The 26040-nt window shown below is 41.3% G+C and overlaps 1 protein-coding gene across 14 annotated transcripts in view; it reads left to right on the top strand.

Annotated features, from left to right (window-relative positions):
- Window positions 1-13078: 13078 nt before the first annotated feature.
- Window positions 13079-26040, top strand: part of IRF2 (interferon regulatory factor 2) — a 75279-nt gene continuing 62317 nt past the window's right edge. For 2 of the 14 annotated variants that reach the window (XM_081046224.1, XM_081046219.1), the window contains exons 1-2: window positions 13180-13331; window positions 25979-26030. Coding sequence is in view for 2 of the 14 variants with exons in the window: in XM_081046217.1 (XP_080902343.1) it covers window positions 13686-13741; window positions 25979-26030 (108 nt within the window). In the remaining 12 variants the exon portion in view is untranslated. Of the gene's footprint in view, window positions 13332-13508; window positions 13623-13658; window positions 13742-18500; window positions 18608-25978; window positions 26031-26040 lie in introns of those variants that run through there. The other 12 variants (XM_081046222.1, XM_081046227.1, XM_081046232.1 and 9 more) reach the window with 11 other exon arrangements.

Here is a 26040-nt window from a genome sequence, read left to right as displayed (position 1 = left end):
TTTGTTTTTTGTCTTACTTTAATGAGTTTTGGGCTTTGTTTAGGCAGGCAGTTTTACTTGTATGTCAGCTTTATTCCTTTAAGACCTGTGTTTAAGCGTTGCTAAGACGCTTAGTAAGTTTTCACTTCAGGGATTGTTCAGCCCAACCGGAGAGTCAGATGATCAGTAAGGCGTCTTCACGTTGGCTGTTGGGAACTTGATCAATTCCAAAGTCTGTGTGAGCTCTGGGAATATTTAGTTTATCAGGCCCCCAGTCATTCCAGCATTTAAAATCCTGATTTCCACTTGCCTGGTCCAGTACTCAGCAAACACTAAGGGGGACCATACAAATTTCTGGGGCTCTTTTTCTGTATTTACTACATCTTTTTGAGAACTTAGCTTTACACCTTCCAGCTGCCTCAGCCTCTCTGATCTCTCTTCTTTGTTTCCTCACTCCCTTTCTTGGTTCTATTTGGGTCTCCCCGTTACTGCAACTGCTTTATGGAAATTGCCTCCAACAGAAAGTACAGGTGGTCATAGGGCTCATGTCATTTGTTTCCCTTTTCTCAAGGATCATAGTTAATGCTGCCAATTGCTCAACGCCTAAGAACAGTTGTTTCTTATGTTTTGTCCAGTTTTCTAGTTGTTTACTGCAGGAGGTCAAGTCCAGTCCTTGTTACTTTTTCATGGCCAAACTGTCCTGTTAGTTCTTAATTGTGATGATCCTGCTGATATAGACCTTCACATCTTACCTTTATTCACATGTTGTGCTAGACATTGGGGTGCTTTTTAAATTCGGAAAATCACGTTCCTCAACATTTTCTGAAGAATTTTCTTATGGCTTTATTAATTTCCTGTCCACTGCTATCTCAATTCTCATTTTCTGGAATTTCCACTAGATATAGGAGCTCTTGGATTGAGCATCCATTTTCCTTACATTTCTATTAACCATTTCTTTATTATACTTTATGTGAAATTTACTTGAGTTCCAGTTATTCTATAACATTAAAATTTACTTTCAACTTCTAGGAGCCTTTCCTGTTCTTTAATTGTTCCTTTTTATATCATTTTTTAAAAATTTTATAAATGCAGTTAAAATCTTCTCTCACATCTTTAATGACATTTAAGTTTTTAAGTTTTCTGCATCACCTTTGTTTCCGAGTTCTTTATTCTGTTTGTTTTCATCATGGTTATGTTAGAATATCTCTTAACCTTTGGTGTTCCCTCTTAAGAGTAAACTGACCTGACCAGAAGTTCTGTGTACATGTGTTGGTACACAGCGGTGGTCCTCACGGAGGCAAACTGGGGGACTAGTTGCTGTTTTTACTGAGGCCTTCCACATATCACTGTTTGCAAGTATTTTCTCTTGGGTAGCATGCTCCTGTCTCCTCTCTGGCAATTTTATTCTGGATATTGGTGTTCTGGGTTTCAGCAGTGAAAGGGAGGTGGAGATTTCACTGTTCAGCATACAGACTCCCTCAATCTTCTTGTTTTGGGAGAAACTCAGTATATGGAGGGGGAGGACAAGTCAACAAACTGCTTGGGAACTGGATGGAGGTGGAGAACTGGAGGGATCTGACTGCTCCTTATATAGACATTTAATTTAATCCTGCTGCCCCCTGCCCGGTTTTCTCTATTCCTATGCCTTTTCTGGGTTCTGTTTGGCAAATTCGCTTGTTTCTCATAAATAAACTTCCAACTCTCTTTGTAGGCACTGAAGTTTGACCTTCCTTCTCTCTGCTCAGTTTTTCTTATTCCTCTTTCTGAATTCTGTCTCCATATATTGTAGGTACAGACATCTCTTAGTTTTCTAATGATAGATAGGAAACTTATTTCTGTTACGTGTTCTTCTTAATGTTTCTTGGTGAATTCTAGAAAGAAGGTGGTTGAGTGGGTATGTCTTTCTGAAAACAGAGTCTCTCATATTTTTATAGCAGAAAACATGACTAAGCATGTTATGGATTCTTATAATCCCTTTACTTTTGTTCAATTAAGACCTAAACTTGGAGGTAAATTAAATTTTAATCTAATTTTGGCTTTAGACTAACAGGAAGAAATAAACTGTATAGCAAAAGGGTTATAGGCACGCACCACCAAACATCTGGATAAAATATAAGTTTAGTGCACAGGTGTTCTGCGTACATGACCACAAGCTAAACATCTGGACATGAGATATTTCCTTCTTTAGTTTGCACCAGATGTTTTGCATCATGGAACAGACATAGCCATGTAATTAAAGTAACTTGTGAGTGGAATGCTGAATTAGCAGATAACTTGAGGCTACTCCTCTGTGCATCCAGAATGCACCCATGAGTAGGTCCACCACCATCACATAGTCGGTCCACCGAGGCACACCCTAAGAGGGTCCAAGGAATTCACATCTGCAGGCACTGATCTGGTGACTCTAACTTTTTCATTTCTAAGGAATCAGTTAAACTATCACAACAAAGTAGTTTTCAATCTATAGTTTTAGAGGCTGAAGAGCTGCCTTAGAGGTCTTGTTAAATGGGCATATTTTTTCCACATGTTGGACCTATGAATCTTCCAATGCTCATCTCCAATTTTTAATGGGGAAAAAAAACTATTTTCTTAACTAACAATATATTTAATGTTTAATTCAACAAAATCCCTTTGGCCTAAACACAGAGCTGGCTTGGACTATAGGACCAGATGAGTTTGTTAGATGGGTGTTCTCTGTGGGATACGAGGACGTTTTAAAGTCTGAAAGCTTCTGTGAAGGCCTTTTAGAGCTGGCTATTACACACACACACACACACACACACACACACACCTCTATTTAATTTTTAACCTATTCATTAAGGTAGAGCTCCAATCCCACTACCTGTGGGAAGCCCGCTGAGCCTTTCCTTTGGTAGTCCTCACTATGCTTCATTGTTTACCATCTGGAATTGTTTACCTTTGTGCTTGACTGAGGAAAGTGTCATATTGATATAATGGACATCTATTTCCTGGTGAATAATTCTTCAGAAGAGGTACAGAGAAAACTGGACTAAGATCCATCCCCACCTTTCCTGAAGCTGCTGAATTGGTGTCATGGACTCAGGAGCAGTGTTGAGCAGAAATGTACACAGCACTTTGTGACAGCGCATTCCGGGGGCTGGACTCCCCCAGCTTCCTTCCTGTGAATACATCCAGCTGGCCCGGAAGGGAGCTGTGTTGGTTCTTTAAGATGATGGAGGAGAATTCATCAGTATAAAGCAGAGAACCCTTAATGAGAGCAGGGGTCATGCTGGTATGAGAGCAAGTCCTTTATTCCCTCAGTTTTACCGTTAGGAAACTCTTCCTTACCATTGAGATAGCAGAGATTTACAGAAAGGGCTAAGTAGGCTTTTCCCACAGGGAGCACAGGCAGATCCCATAAGGAACTAAAATGTTTGCCTGCTTAAAAATGTCTCCATCATGGGTCTCTAGGGTGGCTGTGGCTTAAAGCACTCTTGCCAGGTGGCTCCTGAAGTGACACAGACATAGTGGACAGTCAAGAAAAATCTACTCATAGTTAACTATCCAGCAATTCACATGCGTGCGCGCACACACACACACACACACACCCACATATTACCTAACAAAATAGAAATCAGATAACCAAAGTGATTTTAATTTTTCTCTTTAATATGCTGTGTATTTCCAAATTTTCAGTTTTAAAATTATCAGTTTTCCTCAATTCACAGGTAAAGAAGTAAATTAGTAATCCACCTGTCCTCAAGGTGAGCGGTACTAACAGCTTTGTATACACACCTTTGTCCTCTTTAATTCAAACTTTTTTGAGGGGTCAGTCACAGTTGTTTTTGCAAAAAGATCATAATGTGAACATTTCTTTGCATCTTGACTTTTATTCTTAATAATACATCCTAATCCTCTCTCCAGATCAACAGATATTCTTAATTGGTTTTTATTGGTGCGTAATATCCCATAGAATGGATTAACCACAGTTTATTCAATCATTCAGTTCTGAAAGACAGTCAAGTTCTGATTTCATCACTACTAATAAGTCTGTATTGCTCTAATATTGTACTATATTATTTATATTAGAAAATATCATTTAAAGGATAAAAAAGAGATAATTACTATAAAGTCAAAAAACAGGTGCTGAATGAATAGAAAAATGAATGTATAAAAATGTTACCCGGGAATGGGGCCACATATTAATATCATTTCTGTCTTGAAATAATCTTTTCATTGTGGGTCTTGCTCCCAATGTAGAATGGAAATGCCTGGAAACCAGGAACCAGGACTCTTTCTTCCTTGTCTCCTCCAAACTGCTGAGCACAGCCCTGCTGAAGCTGCTATCCCAGATCCATGCAACCAGTGTGCTCTCCGAGTTTCTTTTGAAACCAGCTGCTTAGATTTCAGAATGAAAATGTTCCACGTGTACAATGTTATAAAATAGTGTATTCCCAGGCCAGCCCACAAACTCTTTACTTTAACACATAATGAAGGTAAACTATGAGTATATACATGTACTTACCCTATTATAGTTTATTATTTCTGTGGGAATAAAATGTTCTGAATTCCAAATGAGTATCTGCACGCAGAGAACCCTACTCTGCTGTGTGTGTGTGTGTGTGTGTGTGTGTGTGTGTGTGTGTGAGAGAGAGAGAGAGAGAGAGAGAGAGAGAGAGAGAGAGAGAGAGAGAGATCCTTTCCTTCACTGTCCTCAAATGAGATGTGTTCCCTTCCCTTCTGCTAATCTGCTTGTATGTGGAAATTGAGCAAACAAAATAGGAAATATGATGACTAAATATGAAACTGCAAGAATAAAGGAAGGCAAAAAGAACAAATTTGACATAAAAGTTTATTATTTTTCTTAGAGATCTCATTCATGTGTGATATCTAAGAATTTAAATTTGATGGCTAAAAATATAGCACCTGAAATTTGCATGTAAGTGAAATGAAAATTTATAATTAGGAAAGATTCTTTAGTTATATCTCTAATTTTTAATCTTTTTCAAATAGCATATTTAAAACATGATGTGGATCAAAGCAAAAGATTATTAAAATATTAAAAATGATCATGGGATGTATCAGTTATTAATAGCTATTGATCTTAACACGTTAATTTATAAGTTTGTTCTTATGTGTTCTTTTGGAGTCAATATTTGATGCTAAGAAAAACACAAATACATTTTAAAAATGAACATTTTGATAAAAGATTGGGAGAAAAAAAAAGATTGGGAGAAACTATTTAGCATTGGTAGAAAAAAATTATCTTTTATATAACTTAAAGACAAAGATTTAAAAATTCTTAAAAGAATGTAGTGAGAGATATAAAATTAATAAGTGCTTTCTTTTTTGAAGCTCTATGGAAGGAACTAGCTACAACTGACAAGTAATTTATATAAAATCATAAGCGTATCGAGAAATAATTTTCTGAAATCGCCTATAAAATACTTAAAATTTTATAGTAATAAAAGTAAAATCTATATTAAAAACGTGAATTTTTCAATAGGAAATCATCCATAGTTCCATCACTCAAAGACAACCACTACTGTTTTGATGTAGTTCTCTTTGGTCTTATTTATATGAACCTGTTTGGGGTGGTCAGACTGTACATATAAAACTTTATTTTTCTTTTGCCCTCAGTGTAGCATAGGTATTTCCTAATATCATACTTTTATCTTAAGTTCATCATAAGCAAAAATACCAAAAAAAGGAAAAGTATGTGTTTGATAAAATATTTATAAGCATTGTGAAAGATGACAGGGTCAGGGATAATTTTCCTCTCATTTCTCAATGAGGGAAAAAGTTTTTTCCAAAGTGTTACAACAGCATAGCATCAACCATGTACATTGTGAAACAAGTGGTCATTATTCTCTTGGTTCTGCACCAGTGAAAGATAAAGTTCTCATCAAGGTAGGAAATAAAAACAAAGGACAATGGAGACAATCTGAGCAACTCAAGTGATGACGAACCTATCTAACCTGCCTGTGAGCTTACCCAACTATGTTGACACACACACACAGCCTTGGTTGGTTGGTGTCCATACTTCTTTCTCTCCTTCAGTCTTACAGTTTTTCACTCATGGTTGGTTTTTAACCCTAATTATCTGAATATCTGAAAATGAAATACAATAAACAGCCAGTTTTTGTGACGTTTAGTATTAGGTTGGTGCAAAAGTAATTGTGGTTTTTGCAATTTTTAACCTTTTAAACCGCAATTACTTTTGCACCAACGTAATAACAGAAACTTTTCCCTAAATGAAATCTTAATCAGAACCTCAATATCTAAAACAGAAGAGGGCGGACTTTTTCATGTTGTCAAGAATGGAGTGGTGCCAAAAACCAGGATCCACAGCCCATATGTGACGGGCTGTTTAAACGAATATTTGCTTTCAAATTACAAAACATTCAAGGCAAATCATGAAGTTTTTACTTATACTCATTGTTTTGCTAACAAAAAATCAGATTTGTGAAAATTATTACATAAAGTTTCTGATGGAAAAAAACTGAAAATTTTTAGAAAACAGTGACTTACATTTGAAACCATTAAATTTGGGAATGAATATTGATTTTGTGGTGACATAATCTCTGAAAACTATCATGTCACTCAAAAAAGTGAGGAAAATAGTGTGTAGTGTGTGCCTGGAATCCACATTGAACAGATCTCCGTTTATTGTTTTTTGGTTTGTTTGTTTGTTTTTTAATTTTTTCGGGGGTAAAAATAGTGAAGTAAAATTTTGCTTCAGTTGTGGAGATGGAAATCAGAAAGAAAGTTAAAGGAAAATAAGTAGTTAACTTAGGAATTCAAAAGTGGAATGTAAATAAACTAAACTGTTTCAGAATATCATAAATGCGTTTTTAACTCAGCAAATTCATCACGTAACAAACTAAGAGGGCAATAAAAGAACAGTTGCAATTTCCTCTAAGAAATCCACAAATTAAGAAATCCTTGCATTTCATTGATGTTGAGGAGACAACTGAGAAATTTATAGCATGACCTTCTAAAATCACAGAACTCTTCAAAAATCTTCCCACTGATATTAGAATAAAATCCAAACTCCTTGATCTGACCTCTGCCTACCAGGCCTCTGCCCGTGTCCTTCTTATCCTCCTTCACAACTCTGAAATCATACTTACCTTCCTTCAATTCCCAGAATATGCCAGACCATTTTGCTTTAGGGTCTTTGTCCCCTCTCTCCCCTGCATAGGGGCTTCAATCACACAATTGGCACCTATTTTCCTATTATGGGTTGTGTTGTGTACCCTCCTATTCATATGTTGAGGTCTTAACCCCTCAGTATCTCAGAATGTGATCTTGTGTAGAAATAGATTTTTGCAGATGTAATTAGTTAAGATGAGATCATATTGGAGGAAGGTAGACCCCTAATCCAATGACTAGTATCCTTATAAAAAAGGGAAATTTGGACACAGACCCACACCCTGGGAGAACACCATGTGAAGATGAAGGCAGAGATTGAGGTGATGCTTCCACAAGCCAAAGATTGCCCAAGATTGCTGGCAAACCACCAGACAGTAAGAGGCATGGAACAGATCCTTTCTTCACAGCCCTCAATGGAACCAACCCTGTGGACATCTTGAATTTGAACTTCCGGCCTCCATAACTGTCAGACAATAAATTTCTGTTATTTAAGCCATCTAGTCTGTGGTACTTTGTTATGGCAGCCCCAGAAAGCTAATACAGTATGCTCTTATTCTTCAAGTCTTGGCTTAAATGTCATTTTCTCAGAGGAAACTTGAACCTGGATCCCCCAGTATTTTCTATCAAAGCTCTTGTTTATTTCCTTCAGAACACAAACATAAATCTGTAACTATATTATTGGTTTGCTTGTTTGTCTTTGACATCACCCCCACTAGAAGGTAAGCTCCACCGGAGCAGGGACTTATTGCTTTCGCGGCAGCTCTCAGAATGTCTGGAACACGACCGTGCTCAATAAATGGGGTGAGAAATGTTCAGGAGTTGCATCAAAGCACCAAGAGTATATATTAATTGTCATGCACATTTTGGATTTAGCAGAGATAAAGTTTTTTGAAGAACTGAGGGAATTTAAAAATACTCTCAATTTTTTGTTTTATGACACTCTTCTGTCTTTCTGACTGGCAAATTTCGAAACATTTTCAAATAGAATAAAAATGTATCATTCAAAACGCTAGGAAGTTTGGGGAGGCAGAACACACTGCATGTCATCAAATTTCACATGCTGCCAGTGAGGAGCTTTCAGAGAGATAGTGAAAGCTGTAACAATTCTTCAAATATTCAGATCCAGTGAATCATGTGGTTTGCTGAATTCACATTACATATGTGAAATTTATTTATTGTTTAAAATATGTTTAATACCTGAAACTATTATAGTAATTATTTCTAAAGAACTTCAAGGCAAAAGTATAGACACTTTTTCCTTCTGACTTTAAACGTAAAAGCACTACTTTGTAGTTTATCACCTTAGAGAACGAATGACTATTTTAAAGCCATTTGGGATGGAACAGAGCAATTACAGCAAAAAAATATTCTAAAGAGTATTTTCCCCTTCATCATGAGAACAGGACAAAATTAATACTTATTACTAAGGATTAGGCAATATATTACTCAATTTAAGTTCACAATTTTCAGAGAACAGTTGCAACAAAATGAACCTCATTTCAGAGTTTCTAGTAAAATGGAAGAAACCATTACATGAGGTAATCGTCAAGAAATTCTCCAACTTGATGCCTATAATCCTTGAACTTTGAAGGCTTTTTCAACGTCCCAGTTCTATGTCTCAACTAAAATCTAATTTGGCTATATGTTCATTCAATGTGGACTTCACAATAATAATCTTTGCAATGCAGAACTATAACGTATGGCTTTATATTGGCCAACTGCTCTGATTTTATAACCCCCAGAATTATAGCACCATGGAGGAGAGACTCAGTGGCCAGAACAGAAGTGGTACCAGTGCTACTGTGGAGAAAATTTGGCCTTCAACTGACACACTGATGAGAAGCCACCGATTTCATCACAGCTATAAATACTTAACACTTTACTTAGTACGCCATCATATTCTACATTCTTAACTTTAATGTACAGTTCTACAGGCTGTGATTATAGATGGAGGTGATGTCGCTGTCATTACTGAGATGATACAACAGCAATTAACATGCCAATTTACTAGACTGTAAGAAAGCTTCTGGCAAGGCAGGGATTTTCATTTGTTTTGTTCACTGCTGTGAAAAATTCCTGAGCATTCAATAAATGCTTGTTACTTGAATGATTTTATGAATCTATTCTCATTTTTTAGAAAAGTACATTAAAAACCCATTTGAAAGGGGTTAACCTTAAATGTATATTCAAATTTCTTCCTTAGTTGAGATCCATTCATGGAGAGATCAGTTACTGCACTGTCCATGTAATCACTAGCCTTACTCGGCTCCCCTAAAAAGGAATTAGACCAAATGCATCCGGGTAGCTCTTTTAGGATGTTCCATTCATTCCACAGCTGATACATCAACATGCCTCACTCAGGAGATCACTCTAGTCTCGTTACACAATACTGTTCAGACAGTGGTTTTTGTATTAGACCAAGGTGTTTGGTCAGATTTCCTTGGTATGGCAAAGGTTACTTTTCCAGAGACTTTCAAAAATGGTTACATTTGGCTATATCGATGCGTTTTTTCAGAGATTTATGACTGTATGCATCTCATCAAAGGGCTAAGAAATATTTCTGTGTACATCAATACCTGTGTACATCAATACCATGTGGATTTTGGGGGCGTATTTACATTTTTGGTCTGCAGTGACATGTCATTAAGAGCATTAAGAACAGAGTGAAATTCATTCTATGCTTTATGAGCTTAGGGGTCTGGAAAATTGGAAACAATATCTGTGCCCTCAGGGAGCTCCAGGGGCTCAGGAAAGGCTAGAGTGGGTGATGTCTCCCAGTTTCCTGGGTGATGAATGAAGCACAAAGACAAGGTTGCAAGGAAAGGTGTTACCAGTTTAGTTTTAGGTGTTTAACTTGTTACACCTGAGGCACATCTAGGAGGTCATGCATCCAGAGCTCAGAAGTTACAGATTTGGGGAGTTATCACCAAATGTAAGGCCTGAGGGTGTGAGTGAGAGCACTGAAAGGGAAGGAACGTGAAATGAGCATATAGTAGGGTTGAGGATAGACTTGTCTGGAAACAACTTAGGGGGCTGTCAGCAGAAGAGGAGACAGACAAGGAATAGAACAGGACAGAGGGATGTCACATAGCCATCCTGGAAAATGGGCAGCATGATGGGCATTACTAAATGATAGAGAAAGACTGGGCAGATGAGGACTGCAAATGGCTCCCTAGAAAAACCACTAGGAGGAAATATGTGTGTGGGGACAGAGCCAGGACTGCAGTTTCCAGGCTCTCACCCTCACGTGGAAAGGTGCTGGCTCAGGTAGTAAATGGCCATCAACTGTGATTGGATGGCCATCAACTGTGGCTAGTTGGCCGTCAGCTTTAACCAGTGAGCCATTGGCCACTAATATAACTGCTGTGGCTACGCTAGCAGCAAATGGGGGTTAGCAAGAAGATGGTGCCTGGCAAGCGCGGACTGCAGTTAGCACGGCGGAGTGCAGGTTGTGGATTGCAGAGAAGTGGACGGAGGGCTGTGGATAGTATGGCTACTGCTGCCTGTGTCTCCAACCCAGCCGGGAGCGAGACTATAGTGGTATGACTCCCCTATCTATGGCTCCGTGGGTGTTCCTTTTTGGCCTCACCATGTCCTGCGTTATGTGGGGAGCGGGACCAGAGACCCCACATGCCACCCTGCATGACAATGTGAAAATATCAACCGGTCTATTCCTGATGGTTGACATTTCATTCGGATTTTCTTCTTTTAACTTTTCTGTATTTTGTGCATTCTGTACAATAACTACCAATTACATACATGTATATTAAAAAAATAAATACTTTGATAAAGTCTAAACTATTTTATGAGAATCAAGGGCAAGGAATGATTAATTCACAAGTATTTGCCTATGTGCTGGGTGCCATGCTAAAGATAAAACAAGGAACACAAGGATGGCTGTGTTTTTAACAAAAGGAATGGCAACTGGTTTGACAAGGGAGGGGTGTAGGGCTTGTGGGACAGTAGCAGGAGATGTGGCTGGCAAAGGAGTTTGGGGCCAGATTATAATGAACTCTACATGTCTTGTCAAATAGACTTGATTGAGGGGCGGAGTTAGGAGAATTGAGCTTTACCTGAACTTAATTTGCTACTTCACTGGGACAGCTGTGTGGTTGCTAGCCTGAAGGGGTCAGAATTAGGAGACAGGAAGCCCAGTTATAAGGCCACCGCAATAACTGAATGAAGGACATGCAACAGGAAGGAAAAGGGGCCAGGTCCAGAGATATCTGGGTGTAGCACCCACAGATTAATAGGATACTACTGATTGGAAGTACAGCAAGCCCTTGAATAACATCGTTCAGTTCAACACTGTTTCATTATGACGTTGATGAGAGGCTACTGTTTGTTAATTAGCCTGTGGTAAAATTGGTTTCTTTATACATAGTTTCACTTAAAGTCTCAGAACCTATTCACAACGTTAATGAGGACTTAACTGTATGTTGGGGGAAAGAAGACATCAAGAATGACTGGATTTTGAACTTGGATCCATCAGTGGGAAGAGTGGCAACTATCCTACAGAGTTTGTACATAGTGACTCTAATTGCCTGAAGTGATCATTGCTATCTAAAATTAGAAAGTGAGTGGCTGTGTCAGATAGGATTATATGAGAGGGGATAAGAAATGTACGTGAGATCTACTTCTGAGACCACCACAAAACAGAATCCTGAACTCTCACGTGTCTCCTCAATGCATCTGCATACTTGGGTACTTCTCTTTTTCCAGCCCATAGAGTTCACTACTTCCGTGACAAAGAGGGATGTTGGAGTTATGATTTTAAAGACATGTTTACATATAAATAGCTATGGCATCTCAGGAAAGGACTTCCTCTGGGTAGAAAAGTTTGGGCGAAGTCTGATAAAGGTGCACGTGAGGGAAAGAAACAGGTAAAATTAGATGCGAGTTTATGGTTTTAAAAGTAAAGGAGCAAAACCCAGTAGGTCCCAAGTATTAGTTTGGGCTAATTTTATTAGTTTGGGCTAAGATACCTTAAGGTGACAGGCACTGTACCTGTATTCGTGCATTCTTTCATTTATCCCCATTTCACAGCATTGAAAACTGAGCCTGTAGGTTAAGCAACTTGCCCAAGGATGCCCTAGTAACTTAAGTAACTTAAGGAGGCCAAATTTGAACCTAGCTGGAAGTACTACAGTATAAAGTCTCTCTTCTGTACCAGCCATGACCAAGATATCTTTAATTAAAATTCTCACATCTCATCCTGCAATAAGGTAACTTACGTTGCACAGGCGACGTCAGTCTTGGAGTGTGCTGCTATTGAGTTACTAGGGAAAGGCCTTCCTTATCGCCCTAGGTGGAAAACTGAGCGCCAGGTGGTGGTAGAGATGGCAGCAGCTCCTCAAATGGTTACACCCTCAATTATGATAAGGTTTCAGTAAGATTCAGGAAGCCAGTCACTTGACCCGGTTCTTGCATTAATACGTAAGTCTTGTCGGTTAACTGTTCCTTTTGTTACTCAAGTGAGTAGTGTCACAGAGTGAATTTTTATTCACTCCGAAAACAGCGGTGCTAAACACCAGGTACACCTGCCCCACCAGCTGGATGGCAAGATCCCTTTGCTTCCCCGGAAGCCCTCGTCCTCCCTCCTTCCCAACCTTCAGATAACCCTTCGGGTGCTTCCCGCTCCTACAGCCACCAGCTCCGGGCCTGAGCCCACGCTTGCGCCCGGTCACCCCGGGACCCCACCCCCCACTCGAGGGTGCCAGCGGCGAGCGTGAGCGCGCCGGTGTGCGAACCACAGACTCACGAGCAGCCGCTTGTTGCTCCCGCTGCCGCGACCTGGGGAAGTGAAAATGAAATTGACTTTTCGAGAAATGATGAAAGCCGCGCGGCCTGCCAATGAGCGGCGGCGGCGAACTTCCGCACCTCGCGGCCCGGCGGCTCGCCCTCCCTCCGCCTCCACCTCCCGGTTGCACAAGCTTGAAACAAACACTGGGGAGGAAGGGCGGAGGGAGGAGGGCGGAGAGGGGAGGGAGGGAGGGAGGGAGGGAGGCAGGCAGGGAGGAGGGCGGGGGGTGGGGGGATTTCCAGCCTCGGCTCTTCGCAGTTTCCTCTCCTTGTTTTGCTTTCGATCTGGACTGTTCTCAGGCAAGCCGGGGAGTAACTTTTAGTTTTGCTCCTGCGATTATTCAACTGACGGGCTTTCATTTCCATTTCACACACCCTAGCAACACTTAAACCTTGCGGAATTGTATTGGTAGCGTGACAAAGCACCCTGAGAGGTAACATTTTTCAAATAATAGTGGTGACTGTGTGTGTGTGTGTGTGTTTCTCGAGGGCATGTTTATGAGACCTGGAGGGGCTATGTGTGTGGGTGTCCTGATGTTTTGACACGATGTTTTGCAGACTGAGGAATGCTGGGGTTCATAAATATTAATACCGATTTTCGGAGGAACAGTGGGCGCTGTTAGGGATCATCTGATTTTAGGGGAGGCAGGTTCTGCTGCTGTTGCTGCTGCTGCTACTGGGTCCGCTGAGGGAGCGAGGAGGAGGAGGAGGAGGAGGAGGAGGAGGTAGGGAGGGAGGAGGAGGAGGAGGAGGTCGGTGGAGGTTTAATTTCACTTTTGGATTTGCAGATGCGGAAAGGTTGCTCCATGGACACAGACCTGCTCTGTGTGATTCTGCGCCCCAGGTGTTGTGTGTGTGTTTGGGGGGGGGGTGGTACTGGTCCGCTGGACTCGGGCCTCCTTTTACAGCAGAATTCCCGTGTGCGAGTGTGTGCGTGTGCGTGGTAACAGCCGCCGCCGCCTCCCGGTCCGAGGCAGGGCGGCGGGTCCTTCCCGGTGCGGGCGGCGGCGCCCCTCTGCGGGCAGCCCCCGGTGTAAATCAGCGGGAACCCGCCGTCTGCCGGCCGCCTGCGCTCGGAGCCCGGGAGCGAGAGGCGCCTCCCGCCGCGGTCAAAGGAAACTTGATGGGAGGCCCGGGCGGTGTCAGGCTTCGAGCTCGGGGACGGGTCGGGGGCGTCGGGTGCCAGCGGCCGAGCGGGGCTGGGCGCCGGGCCTCGCGGGCGCGCCGGCTTCCTGGGGGCTGGGCCACCGCGGCCGCCGCTCGGCGGGGACACCGCGCCCTCCTTCCCGCCGGCCAGCGCCCAGCCTGGCCCTGGGGCTTTGTCACTGCACTTGTCCCGGAGCGCGGGGGGCTCGGGCCGTGCGTCCCGGGAGGGCGCCGCGCCTGGCGGTCATCTGCTCTGGCCGCGGCCTAGCGCCGGGCGCGTCCGGGTCCCTGCAGGCGCCCCAGGCCGGCCTCGCGCGCTGGGCCCGACCCGCCTCGGCTGCGCGGCGGGCGGGCGGGTGGGGGCGGGGAGCCGCGGGGACCGAGCGGCGTCCCCCTGGGGCACCTGGGGCGCAGGCCGCGGGGAGCGGACCTGAGTGCCCGCCCCGCGCCCTTCGACCCCGTTCTGGGCGCCCGAGTGGCCTTCGGCCGCCGGCGGAGCCTGGTTGGTGCAAAGCCGCGGCCGCCACTTCCTCTCCGCCTAATCGGCGGGGCTCGCCCGCCGCGGCCAGTCGTGGCGCCCCCGGCCCTCGGCTGCTCTCCGCGCCCGGGCCTGGGGGCCGTGCCAAGTTCGGAGGGCGTCTGGATGTAACTCGCCCCTCCCCTGGACGCACCGGTATCTCTCTTTGGCCCTAGGTCTTGGTGCGTTGGCCGCCTTCCCCTCCTTGCCCCGTTAGAGGGAAGAAGGGAAGGAGGCTGGCCGCCCGAGCCGGGCAGTGACAGTATCCGGGCGGGTCAGGATGCCAGGCGAGGCGCCCGGGTCAGCTGCTGTAAGCAGGACCCTTGCTCGTCAGGTGTAAATGTCAGCCCTGGGACTGGCTGTAGGGTTGCCACCTATCAGCAGCTTGGCTTGCACTCGTTTTTTAAGCCCACGGTACAGAGTTTGGAACTCGGGGACATTTTACCCGCTCCTTCCGTCTTCAGCCTCCTCCCTCCGGTGTGGGTAGTAGGTAGGGCTCCTTGACCTTGGTTAGGGAAGAGAAAACGCAGAGCCCTTCTATGTGAGGATAAATGCTGACATTTGCCCTCTGCCACTGGCCCGCCTGTTGCTGTGACTCGGTCTGCTTTTGATGAATGGCTAGGGAAGGTGGAGGATAGTTACGTTTCCTGTTGCGGATTTTCAGGAATCAACCAAGGTTGCTGTCAACCCTGCAGTCATTTATTACTTTTCAGACCGATTTCAAATACCACTGCAACTTAGCCACCTGCAGTTTTTTGGTGCGCAAGGGCAGGTGCAGACGGGGCTCTGGAGACAGACGGAGTACCGAAGGGGGATGGTCTTGATGTTAGACAGGCGCCCGCTCCCGTACCGGGACCTGGAGGTCCTCCCTGTCCCGCCTCATTGGGCACACAGATTCAGGCTTCTCTCGTTTCCTCAGCCCCCCCCCCCCCCATATTCCTTTTTTTGAGGGGGGAAGGGGAAAATACAAACCTAAAAAAATCCTAGAAAAACTTGTCTTGGGAAACTTCAGGAGATAGAATATTTAGAATTTAAACTGCCATTTCTAAGGGGTAACCTTGGAACGCACATCTATTGATTGATGTGGTCAAGTCTGGAATTTCACTGTCATTAGTGAACGATTATAATTTATCACTCAGCCGGTTGTGTAAGAAGTTAGATTTTGGCCTCTTAGATAAAAAAAGTTCTTGTCTGTTATAATTTGTAACTGCTTCTTAATATTAAAGATTTACATATTGCATTCTCAATGAGTTGTCTTCTCTGTTGACCTCGAAAAGTTAGAGATAAGTCCACATTTCAGGGTTACCTGTAAAAAAGTCATCATAATCAAAAGTAAGTGTTGTTAAATTGGAAGCAAATTATGGCACACAAATGGTTGTCTTACAGTCCTGATAACTCCACTTTTCTCTTACTCTGCTTTCGGAAGTACTATATTAGGCAAATATTCAATATACAAAACCAGTTACAGATGTTTAAACTTACTAGTGGAAAATTTGAAACTTGGGATGTTTAACATTTGATGTTCATTGATACTCTCAGGTTTCCAAGGACATTGAACTTTTATTCTTAGTATTATTCAAGTGTAAGCTCTGTTGTTTTTAGAGCGTTTTCACACAATTTCCTTTTGATAGAGAACAGACCACTGAACTCTAAATGGGGTATCTGGGACGTGGTTCCATTATGTGCTTTATACCAAAAAGGGCTTACACCAAACAAGGGACATTATTCATTTAATAAATTTCTCTAGAACATTCACTATGCCCCAGACACAGTGCTAGGCTCTGTGTGTTCAACTGGGAGCAGGAAGACAACTTCTTTACTCTCTAGGGAGATTGCATTCTAGTTGGGGAGCTGACAGTACACAACTAAATAAATGCAGTAAGTAGCATTTGGGGTTAGTTCTATGGAAGGTAATAATAATACTTAACTGTATATCTGATAAGGTTGCTTTGGGGAATGGATGAAATACTGCGTATGGAAAAAGGTTGTGTAAGTTACAGCAGTTTACCAATGTTTAAGACATTAACTTTCAGAATTCTACCAGTTTATTATTAATTTTAAAAAGCCAGGAAATCATGACTGTAGATTAAACACTGACTTTTCTCTTATAGAATTTTCAGCAAGAAGGGAATTTACTTATATGATATATGACGGTATATATAATGGTAGAATATATAAGCAATGGTAAGGAATTAAACACGAATAACTATTTTATGTAAAGCATCAACGTATTTAACAATAAAATATGGCATTGTCAGTGAACTTTTTTTCTGTCAGAAGAAAAGTTAGATTGTATTTGTGGAGACCAGAAAAAAATATTCACAAACTCATTGTGCTTCAGTTAGAATCTTTTTCATTATTGCTTCAGGCATAATTCATTATCTATTATAACAGGCATGCTCTTACTGATTTAGTGTTTTGCTATGACATCTTCAAAGGGACTCAGTTAACTTGCATTTACTGAATGCTTACTTATCATGTGCCCAGCACTATATACATGAAAATGATGTGACAATGTATGTGAAAGTAAATATAATATTTATATTTATAATATGATATAGAAGTACCCAAACTTGTATATAAAAATAATGTACATTGCTGTGAAATGTGAGTTATTATTAATAATCAAGTCAGTTCTTTTCTCGTCTGTATGGGACACCATGTACCTTCCCATTCAGGTACTGTGTTTCTCCAAAAATAAGACTGGGTCTTATATTAATTTTTGATCCAAAAAACACATTAGAGCTTATGTTCAGGGGATGTCATCCTGAAAAATCATGCTAAGGCTTATTTTCCAGGTAGGTCTTATTTTCAGGGAAACAGTAGGAGGACAGGGCTTTCTGCCCAATTTGTGTCCTGCTTTTGGCCTGAGTGTGATGAATATTTACTCAAGGCAGGGTTGAGGAGTGGTCCTCATGGTGGGGGTGGCTGGTGGGAGTGAGAATGGGAGTGAGGAGGTTTGATTAAATCTTGATTTTTTTCAACAAAGAATGATAAATTATCTATAGGATCCAGGTTTAAACCTGAAGCCAATATTTCATGTAAAATACCAAGGGGAATACAGTGGCAGGAAATCAAGCCTACAGGGTCCTGTTGCCGAACTGTAACCTGTGTCCAGGACTCTGCCTGGGCCTCCCAGGATGCTTGTAGCAGGCCCATAGTTGCCAGCATTTTACCTTCAGAGATCCCATTGAAATGATTTCTCCCCTCACCAGCTCTATCTTTTTACACCATCTCTGAAACACCTTGCATTTAGTTAGGAATACTTCATATGCTCATTTTTATTACTCAGGAACACGGAAGTCTTCCTCAGAACTCCTGATTGACTTGAGAGAACTAGCATCTCCAAATCTAGTTGATTAATTCCAGCCAAAAAAGTGATGTTTTAGATAGGCTGGGCAGCTGTGTTTTAGATATGCTCATAGTCCTTCTAGGCCTCCTGAGGCTTTGGAAATAGCCCAGAACCTTCCCACTTCAATCAGTAACTGAGTTCTGCTGGGGATCCAGGGACTTCAGGGTATGAACCATTGTAGTAACTCAGGCAATTATTAAATGAACAAACATTTTCCCCTTATTTCATGTATTTATTAAATATTTGCTGACAACCAGCCATGTTCAAGACTGGAGGTACATGAAAACAAGAGTCCAGAGACCTAGACTTGACTATCAGCTCTTTTATTAACTTTTCAACCACTTCCCCTTTCTGGACCTTAGTTTTCACGTCTGTAAAATGGGCTTGCATAGTTCTGTCATCTCTGGATGGGATTTATATGTGTGTCAGAATCACTAAGGGGTGGGAGCTTTCTTTAAGAAACCACATGGTAACCTTCAGATCTAAAACCCCTTCCTCTCCTTAATTCTCCTACCCTAAGGAATCCCCTTCTCCTTCCTCTCAGTGAGCCTAGTAGTCACTGCTGTGTCCTGGATCCCTATCCCTCAGGTGTGTGGGCCAGAGAGCAAAGGTGGAGAACTGCTGAATCAAGGATCTCTTCTCAGAGCCAAATCTTTTTATTTTTCATTGGTTCAGAGGCTTCGTTATACAGGAAGGTAAGCAGATGGAATCTGATATCCATATTTTAGACAAGGCTTTTTGAATAGGGAATCTGGTCACTCGCTGTTGGCTCTGCCCATGTTGACATTGCTTGTCCTATAAAAACGGTATTAGTGTTATGGTTTTGAAACTTTGAATTTTCCATGCTGAAGAGGCAAGAAGGACTTTGTGTTATTGGTATGTGTCTTTGTCTAGGAAAGCCATAAAGAGTTATGGGTTTGTTTTGTTTTTTTACTGTTTTGGCTCATATCCCCCTTTTACAATTTAATATTTAGCTTCGATAAGCAAGAAAGAACTGGAGTTGAGCAAAAATGTCTCCGTATGTCTCATGCCCTGGGTGCATGTCTTGTAGTCCCATTTTTATGAGAAACAGAAGGCTGTGCGGTTCTTTCTGATGATGGATTCTAAGCATTTTTATCTCAAGGGCAAGGCCAATTTCGTTCAACAGAATATCTTAATTTAGGATTTTGTGTGATAAAAGCTTGCCCAGTTTTCATTAAACAAACATTTTTGAGAGTTAACTACTTGCTATTTTCATAAATAATTTCTTTCAGGTGTACTTAGCAGTCTGTTGCTATCTGTAATAACATTTGATACTTGCATACCTAATGTGATCAAAGGAAAGATGAGTTTGCCATTTAATTTGTTCTTATTGAGCTTATGAATGTCAGGTTTTTGTAGGATCCAAAGAAATACTTGATAGATAGAATATACTGTCCTGGACCCATAAGTTTCGAATCCTACTGACTTTCTCATTTCATGACAATGTATTGCGTGAGAAAGAACGGTATGCAAATTACTTTATTTTAAGTAGTATATAACGTGTTATTTTTGATGAGAGCTTTTTACTCTCTCCTTACCCTACACTTATTGAAGACAATGAGGAAAATTACAGTGGTGAGGAGATAGTGTCCTCACACCTTGAGCTAGGATGTGAGTGAGTGTGTGAGTAGTGCACTAAGATTGGGAGGGCACTAAACAGTGACAGTTGGGGGATGAGGTGATGAACAAACAGAATAAGGTGGAGTGTAGAATAGCGCCTCCTAAATTACGGAGTGGGAGAGAGAGAAGAGGCAATCAGGTAGGTAGACTTTTTGTCTTACCACAAATGTTATTGACAGCATTTCGGAGGTGGTGGGAGCAAATTGGTAGTTAATTGATAGTTCACTCAAGGGCAAGGTAAAATTCTGGAAGTCTCTCCATTTCCAACTCGGAATTAGTCCTTTTTATCCTTGGGATGATGAAGTCTAATGGGAAAACTGCTAGGCATCAGCCAACTTTAGACAAGTGAATGGGGGTGTGGGTGGGCTCTGAGTGGTTGTCCCCAGGCCATGGTGGAAGCCACCTTAGAGGTAGAATTGGAGCTAGAGAGGATGGAGGAATTGATACCCCCTGAGGTGTCAGACTCAGTCCACAATTGCCCTTGGAGGCAACCATGGGCCCTGAGAGGAAGGCACACGTTGATCAGAAAGATTGTACTAGTTCTCCTAGGACCTCCTCTCTTCTCCTATGCTGGGCTTCCTGCTGCTATTTTATTCTTGTCAAGTTGTAGGAGGTGACTAGGGAATTAGGAGAATAGAATGAATGGGCCAATACTGGGTTTCCCTGAAGAATTTGTGCCCTGAAGATGGCACAAATGAACGCTGAAGGATGAATGCCATAACTGGGTATTGCAGATTTTGAAACTAGCACTCCATGTTGTAGTTGGGATTGTACATTGAAGTTGACTTTCTGGAATTCAATTTTGTGTTACATACTGAAGTCTTAAAAATGTTAAACTCTCTGTTCCAGTAATTCCACTTCTAGGAATTTACCCACATGAAATAACCAGAGATGGGACAAAGGGTTGTATATAAGGATGTTCATAGAATTAGCTCTTGTTATAGTGAAAACTTGGAAACAACCTAAATACCCAACAATAGGGACACATTTAAATGAATTATGGCCCGTCCAGACCCTGAGTATAGATCAAATTCATATTTTTGCATTTAATGATGGGACAATGTTTGTGTTATGGGTTATGTGGAGAAAAAGAGAATAGTCAACTGTGACCTTAAGTTTAATTTTAAAATGTGTGTGTATATTTATATATATTATTAAAAAAAACACCAGAAGAAAACATTTGGATGGTGGGATTGTGAGTATCTGGCTTCCCCCTTTCCCCCCCTGAAAACACTTTGTATTTTCTAAATTTAATACAATAGCACAATTACTTTTATAACCAGAAGAATATTCTCAGGACAGTTCTAAAGTGTCCACTCTGACGTGTCACCTCTGGTAAATGTGGGGTTGGAACGAGGGAATTGCATGGGCTCAGGAGGATGTGCATGGGCTTGGGCCATTCTCGCACTCTCTGTTCTTTGATGTATGAACCTAGGCCCTAGTATCAGGGCTTTCCCAGCCAGGACCAAGAGAAGCTGCCATCATCCCATCACAGCGCCTGCTATTTCATGACCCTTAGATTGATGGATCCTCGGTGAGAATGGGGACACGCTGTTTTGTCAAGAACTGAAGGGTCTGAGCTATTACCCCATTTCACAGATATGTCCTTTGTATATGTGAATACTGCAGACTTTAAGACACCGGCGTAGGAGAAGAGAGTTCTTGACTGATCTTTACAACCAAGTCCACAGCCAGAGTGATGGGGGGCTCCATCTGTTTTGAAATGTCCATGGTTAGACAGCCAGGTCTTCCTGGCCCCTTGGAAACTGAACCTGTGGACCAGGTCCAGGCTGTAACCATTTGGCCTTCTTGAGGAGACACAGAAGTTTGATTACCCTTTTGGATCAGAGCAATTAATGTAGACAAATGGCTACAGATCCAGTTCTTCTGGGGTGTGGAGAGTAAAATGTTTCTCAAGGAAGTGAATGCAGACATTGCCTATCTTTCTATCATATACATTCTCTATATTTACATAGTACACATTCCTGTGCCTCAGGACGTGTCACTGATGAATCCAGGGAAGTTTTATCCACCCCCAACCCCAACCTGTGTAAGTCTCCTATTGGAGAATGACTTATTATGACTCAATCAGAGAGTGACTTCTGCCTTTTCATAACTGGAGAAGCCTCTAAATCTGGAATGTTTGCCTGAAAAAAATTGTTTAGAATATTTCTGATCCCTTTGGAGATATTAGAGACATTTTTGGGTTGTTATGAAACAAGGGTTAGGTATAGCTGTTAGGAGTTGAAAGGCAGAATGCCAAAGCACAGCCAAAAAGGAAAAGTATTGATGAGGCAACACTGTCCAGTACATATATAATGTGTACCATATAGAGTTTTAAATTTTCTAGTAGCCATGTTAGAAAAGCAAAAAGAAGTAGGTGAAATTGTGCTCGCTTCGGCAGCACCTATACTAAAATGAGAAGTAGGTGAAATTAATTTTAATAATCTTTGATGTTACCCTATACATCCAAAATGTTACCATTTCGACATGAAATTAATATAAAAACATGAATGAGATCATGAATATTCCTTGTTCATACTGAATCTGCAAAAGCCATTGTCTCTTTTCTACCCACAGCACATCTTAATTCATCCTAGTCACATTTCCAGTGTGCAGGAGCTGCGTGGGGCAGGCGGCTGTCACGTTAGATGGTGTGGGATTAGGAAATGAAGCAAAGTGTGAAGACAAATATGGGGAAAAGTTGTAACAAAGGGACTAAACTTAGAAGGACTGAAGGAAAGCAGTTTTGATTATAACTGCATGCATCTCCATGTGTTTTCACCCACAAACTTTACCTGATCTCTTCAGCCTAAAGTAATAAAATGCTCTGACTTGTTCAGAAGCAACACACTACTCACGTGTGCCATTCCTATGGCGATTAGTCATGAACATCTTGAATTTTTTCTGGCTTCCCAAACTCTTAGGAAAATTGTTAATTCCTTGGATTTTTCCATGTATAGTACCTACATGGCAAGTTATTTGAGAGCTAGGATAGTGTCGGATTTCTTTGCATTCCCAGTAAGAACTAGATAAATGTTGATTTGATTTTCAGCCATAAAGCTAAGGTTAGCTAACAAGGCTGACTTCCAGCTTGGGATGGATGGCACAGATCTACTTTGTGTTAGAAACCTTATGGTGTATGTGTTAGGCACATAAATATTGGGATTTGTCACTTTGCATTAGGGCTTCAACTTCCACAGGGTGAAAAATTGTTTGGTTTTTTCTCTTTTGCACCTAGGACTTGAAAACAATCTTATCAGTCAGTCCATTCCTTTGACATTTAAGTTCCAGTGATACAAATACCTTGTTGTACATATAAATAAGCTATGTTTGCTGATAAACTGGAGATAAACATTTGGGAGCTGCTACTTTCTTGCTGGGCTAGTTAATTATTAACAATAACTTTGTTATTAACAACCACTCAGCCCATTACATATATGCGGTGAAGATTCTTTTGAAATCAAATATAGTATTTTACAGTTGACTTCATTTGTTCTCTTCAACTGTAACTGTTGGGTTGAAGCAACAGACTTACCCACAGAGCCAAGGCAATTATTTTTACTGACGCTACCTAAGAACTGCTTAGGTAGCATTTCTCTGCGAGATTAAATACGACCTTCACTGAATCATGTTAGCAGGGCCAGCAGCTAGAAAAATAAAGACTAAACCAAACCTTCGGCAAAAAATGTCCCAGCTGCTCAGTGGGTCAGAGTTTGCCTGATTGCTTTCTTCCAATGAAAACACTGTAGATTAGTTTTAAGTGAATTCTAGTAGGTTTGGGGATTTGCAACTGACGGAAGAATAGGAAAGTATAATCTCACTTTAAAATAGTAATCTTGAAGGTAAATCTTTGTTGACTCTTTTTAGGAATGTTGGGATTTTGTTGGCATGGAAAAACTTAACTCGTGCACTGTTTAGCTGACCTTGCAGGTTAAGTCCTCAGGGTAGAATGAGGATAGAGAATTAGACATGAAGCTATTGTCCCTAGAGGATGCCCTGAATGTGCCCAAGGACAGACACAGGTGGTCCTCTCCCCTGTTACTAGAATGAAAGTGGAAACTTGGGGAACCTGGAAGCGCGGCCCCAGAAGGGAATGTAGGTAAACTGCTATTTCCACTTTTGGGTGTGGTCACACAGGTGATTTGAGAAGTCAGGGTGAATTTAAAATATTATCAGAGGATTTGCCTCTCTTACAGGTGCTTTTAATGCATTAAGGCTTTTTTTTTTTTTCTTCGAAGGCAGGTTGCAATTTGGGAGATGGGCTAGAGAAGGTCATTCAGCTGGAACAGTGGACTTTTGACCATTGAGTCAGTCAGTCATTTATTTAATAAGTATTTACTCAGTGCTAACTATATGTAGAGGGAGGTATGCCAAGGTAAAAAAAAAGTAATCACTTTGGATTTGAGTTAGCTAGGTAGAGGATCTGCGTTCCTTAGCGTTAGGAGCCTAATTTATATGGCTAGATAAAATGAAGCAATTGGGTAGCTAAGACCACGGTTTCAGAAGTGATTTTAGATATCCATGAACTCTTTCTAGGGTTCTTCCACAGGCCACATAGGGTTGTCTCAGGTTGTAGGGGAAACAGCAGTGCTAACATGACAAATTCTTGGCCAACTGTATACATTTTCTTTTCTCAGCGTCAGATTCTTCATAAATTACGTAATAGGCATAAAACAACACATTGTTTACTTGTTGCTGTTTTTCTCTAATTTTTCCATAGTTAGTTTGGCATCTAGCATTCAACTGTTGGCTGGTGTCTTTTGTCATTTAGGAAAACCATGTGGGTAAGTCCTAATAGTTATCTGTTTCCGTTTCTCTCAGGGTAGACCCTGTAACTAGCAGTGCTGCTAGAAAATGCTGTGCTACTGCTCCAAATTCCTCCCCGGACGTTGTGCTAGGAGAGTCTGGCCTTTGTATGTCCAGTGAGATGACATCACCACGAGGGGGAAATTGGCCCTTATTTAATTTTGAAAATCCATCATTCATTCTCTCTCTCTCTCCCCTCTCCCACCCCCTCCTCCTCTCCCACTTTTTCCCCCTCCCCCTTCCCCCTTCCCCCTCCCCCTCTCTCTGTGCACGTGTATGTGTTTGGCCAGTGAGTACTTCAGGTTGCCTGGAATTAAAGAATAATTATCCATAACAGGACTGAAGGAAACAGTGGCAACAAGTAGTGAATTCCCAAACGTATGAACACATGTCTAGTTCTTTTTTTAAATTGTGGTAAAAGTTACATAACATGCAGTTTACCATTGTAATCATCTTTTAAGTTTACAACCCGGTGGCATTAAGTGCATTTACAGTGTTGTGCAACCATCACCACCCGCCATCTCCGGAACTTTGTTATTGTCAAACACAAACTGTACCCATTCAACAATAACTCTACTTTCCTCAGCCCCTGGAAACCACCATTTTCTTTCCTGTATCTACGAATTTGACTTCTCTAGGTACTTCATATCAGTGGAATCATACAGTATTTGTCCTTTTGTGTCTGGCTTATTTCACTTAGCAGAATATTTTCCAGAATATTAGCAGAATAATATTCCCACCATTTTGTTTATCCATTCATCTGCTGATGGATACTTGGGCTGTTACTACCATTTGGCTATTGTGAATAATGCTGCTATGAACATCAGTGTAAAAGTATCTGTTTGAGTCACTGCTTGCAATTCTGTTAATTCAGTGCATCATAGGGTAATTCTATGTTTAACATTTTGAGGAACGGCCACACTGTTTTCCACAATGGCTGTGGGAAATTTTGTATTCCCACCAGTAATGCACAAGGGTTCCAGTTTCTCCACATCCTCGCCAAAATTTGTTATTTTTTGTTTTTTTTTGACAATAGCCATCCTAAATGGTGTGAGGTGGTATCTCATTGTGGTTTTGATTTGCGTTTCCCTAATAGCTAGCGATATTGAGCCTCTTTTTATGTGCTGCTTGACATTTTATATATATATATATATATATATATATATAATATATATATTTATATATATATTATATATATATATATGTAAAGGCTTTTTTTGCTCATATATATATATATATATATAGCTTCTTTGGAGAAATGTCTATTCCAGTTCTTTGTCCACTTTTGAATTGATTATTTGCGTTTTTTTTGTAGTTGAGTTATAGATTGAATCATTCTTTTTGCGGGTTCCAAAATGACATATTAGTATGATCTGAAAAACTAATAAAGATTCTTCTTTGTTACAGTATGTGTAGCATGAGGCACAAAGCATTTTTAAAATTTTGAGGTGTTGTAAAGCTGATAAAGCCCCTCCTGAGGAATTAAATTATACTGAATGAAGTAAATCAGAGTGGATTTGTAAATGGGGAATCAGATAAACATATTTCACCTTCTCATAGAATACTAGAGTTGGAAGTTTCCTTAGAGATGATCTCAGTTTCTTCATTTTTTTCAGCTGGAGAAATCAAGTGGCCTGCCCAGGGTCTCGTGTCCAGGTTAAGTACTCAGTATGTTTTG

The sequence above is a fragment of the Rhinolophus hipposideros genome (assembly GCF_964194185.1).
Source record: "Rhinolophus hipposideros genome assembly, chromosome: 4".
Classification (NCBI taxonomy): Eukaryota; Metazoa; Chordata; class Mammalia; order Chiroptera; family Rhinolophidae; genus Rhinolophus; species Rhinolophus hipposideros.
The sequence above is the reverse complement of the archived record's forward strand: the minus strand, read 5'-3'. Positions and strand labels throughout refer to the sequence as shown.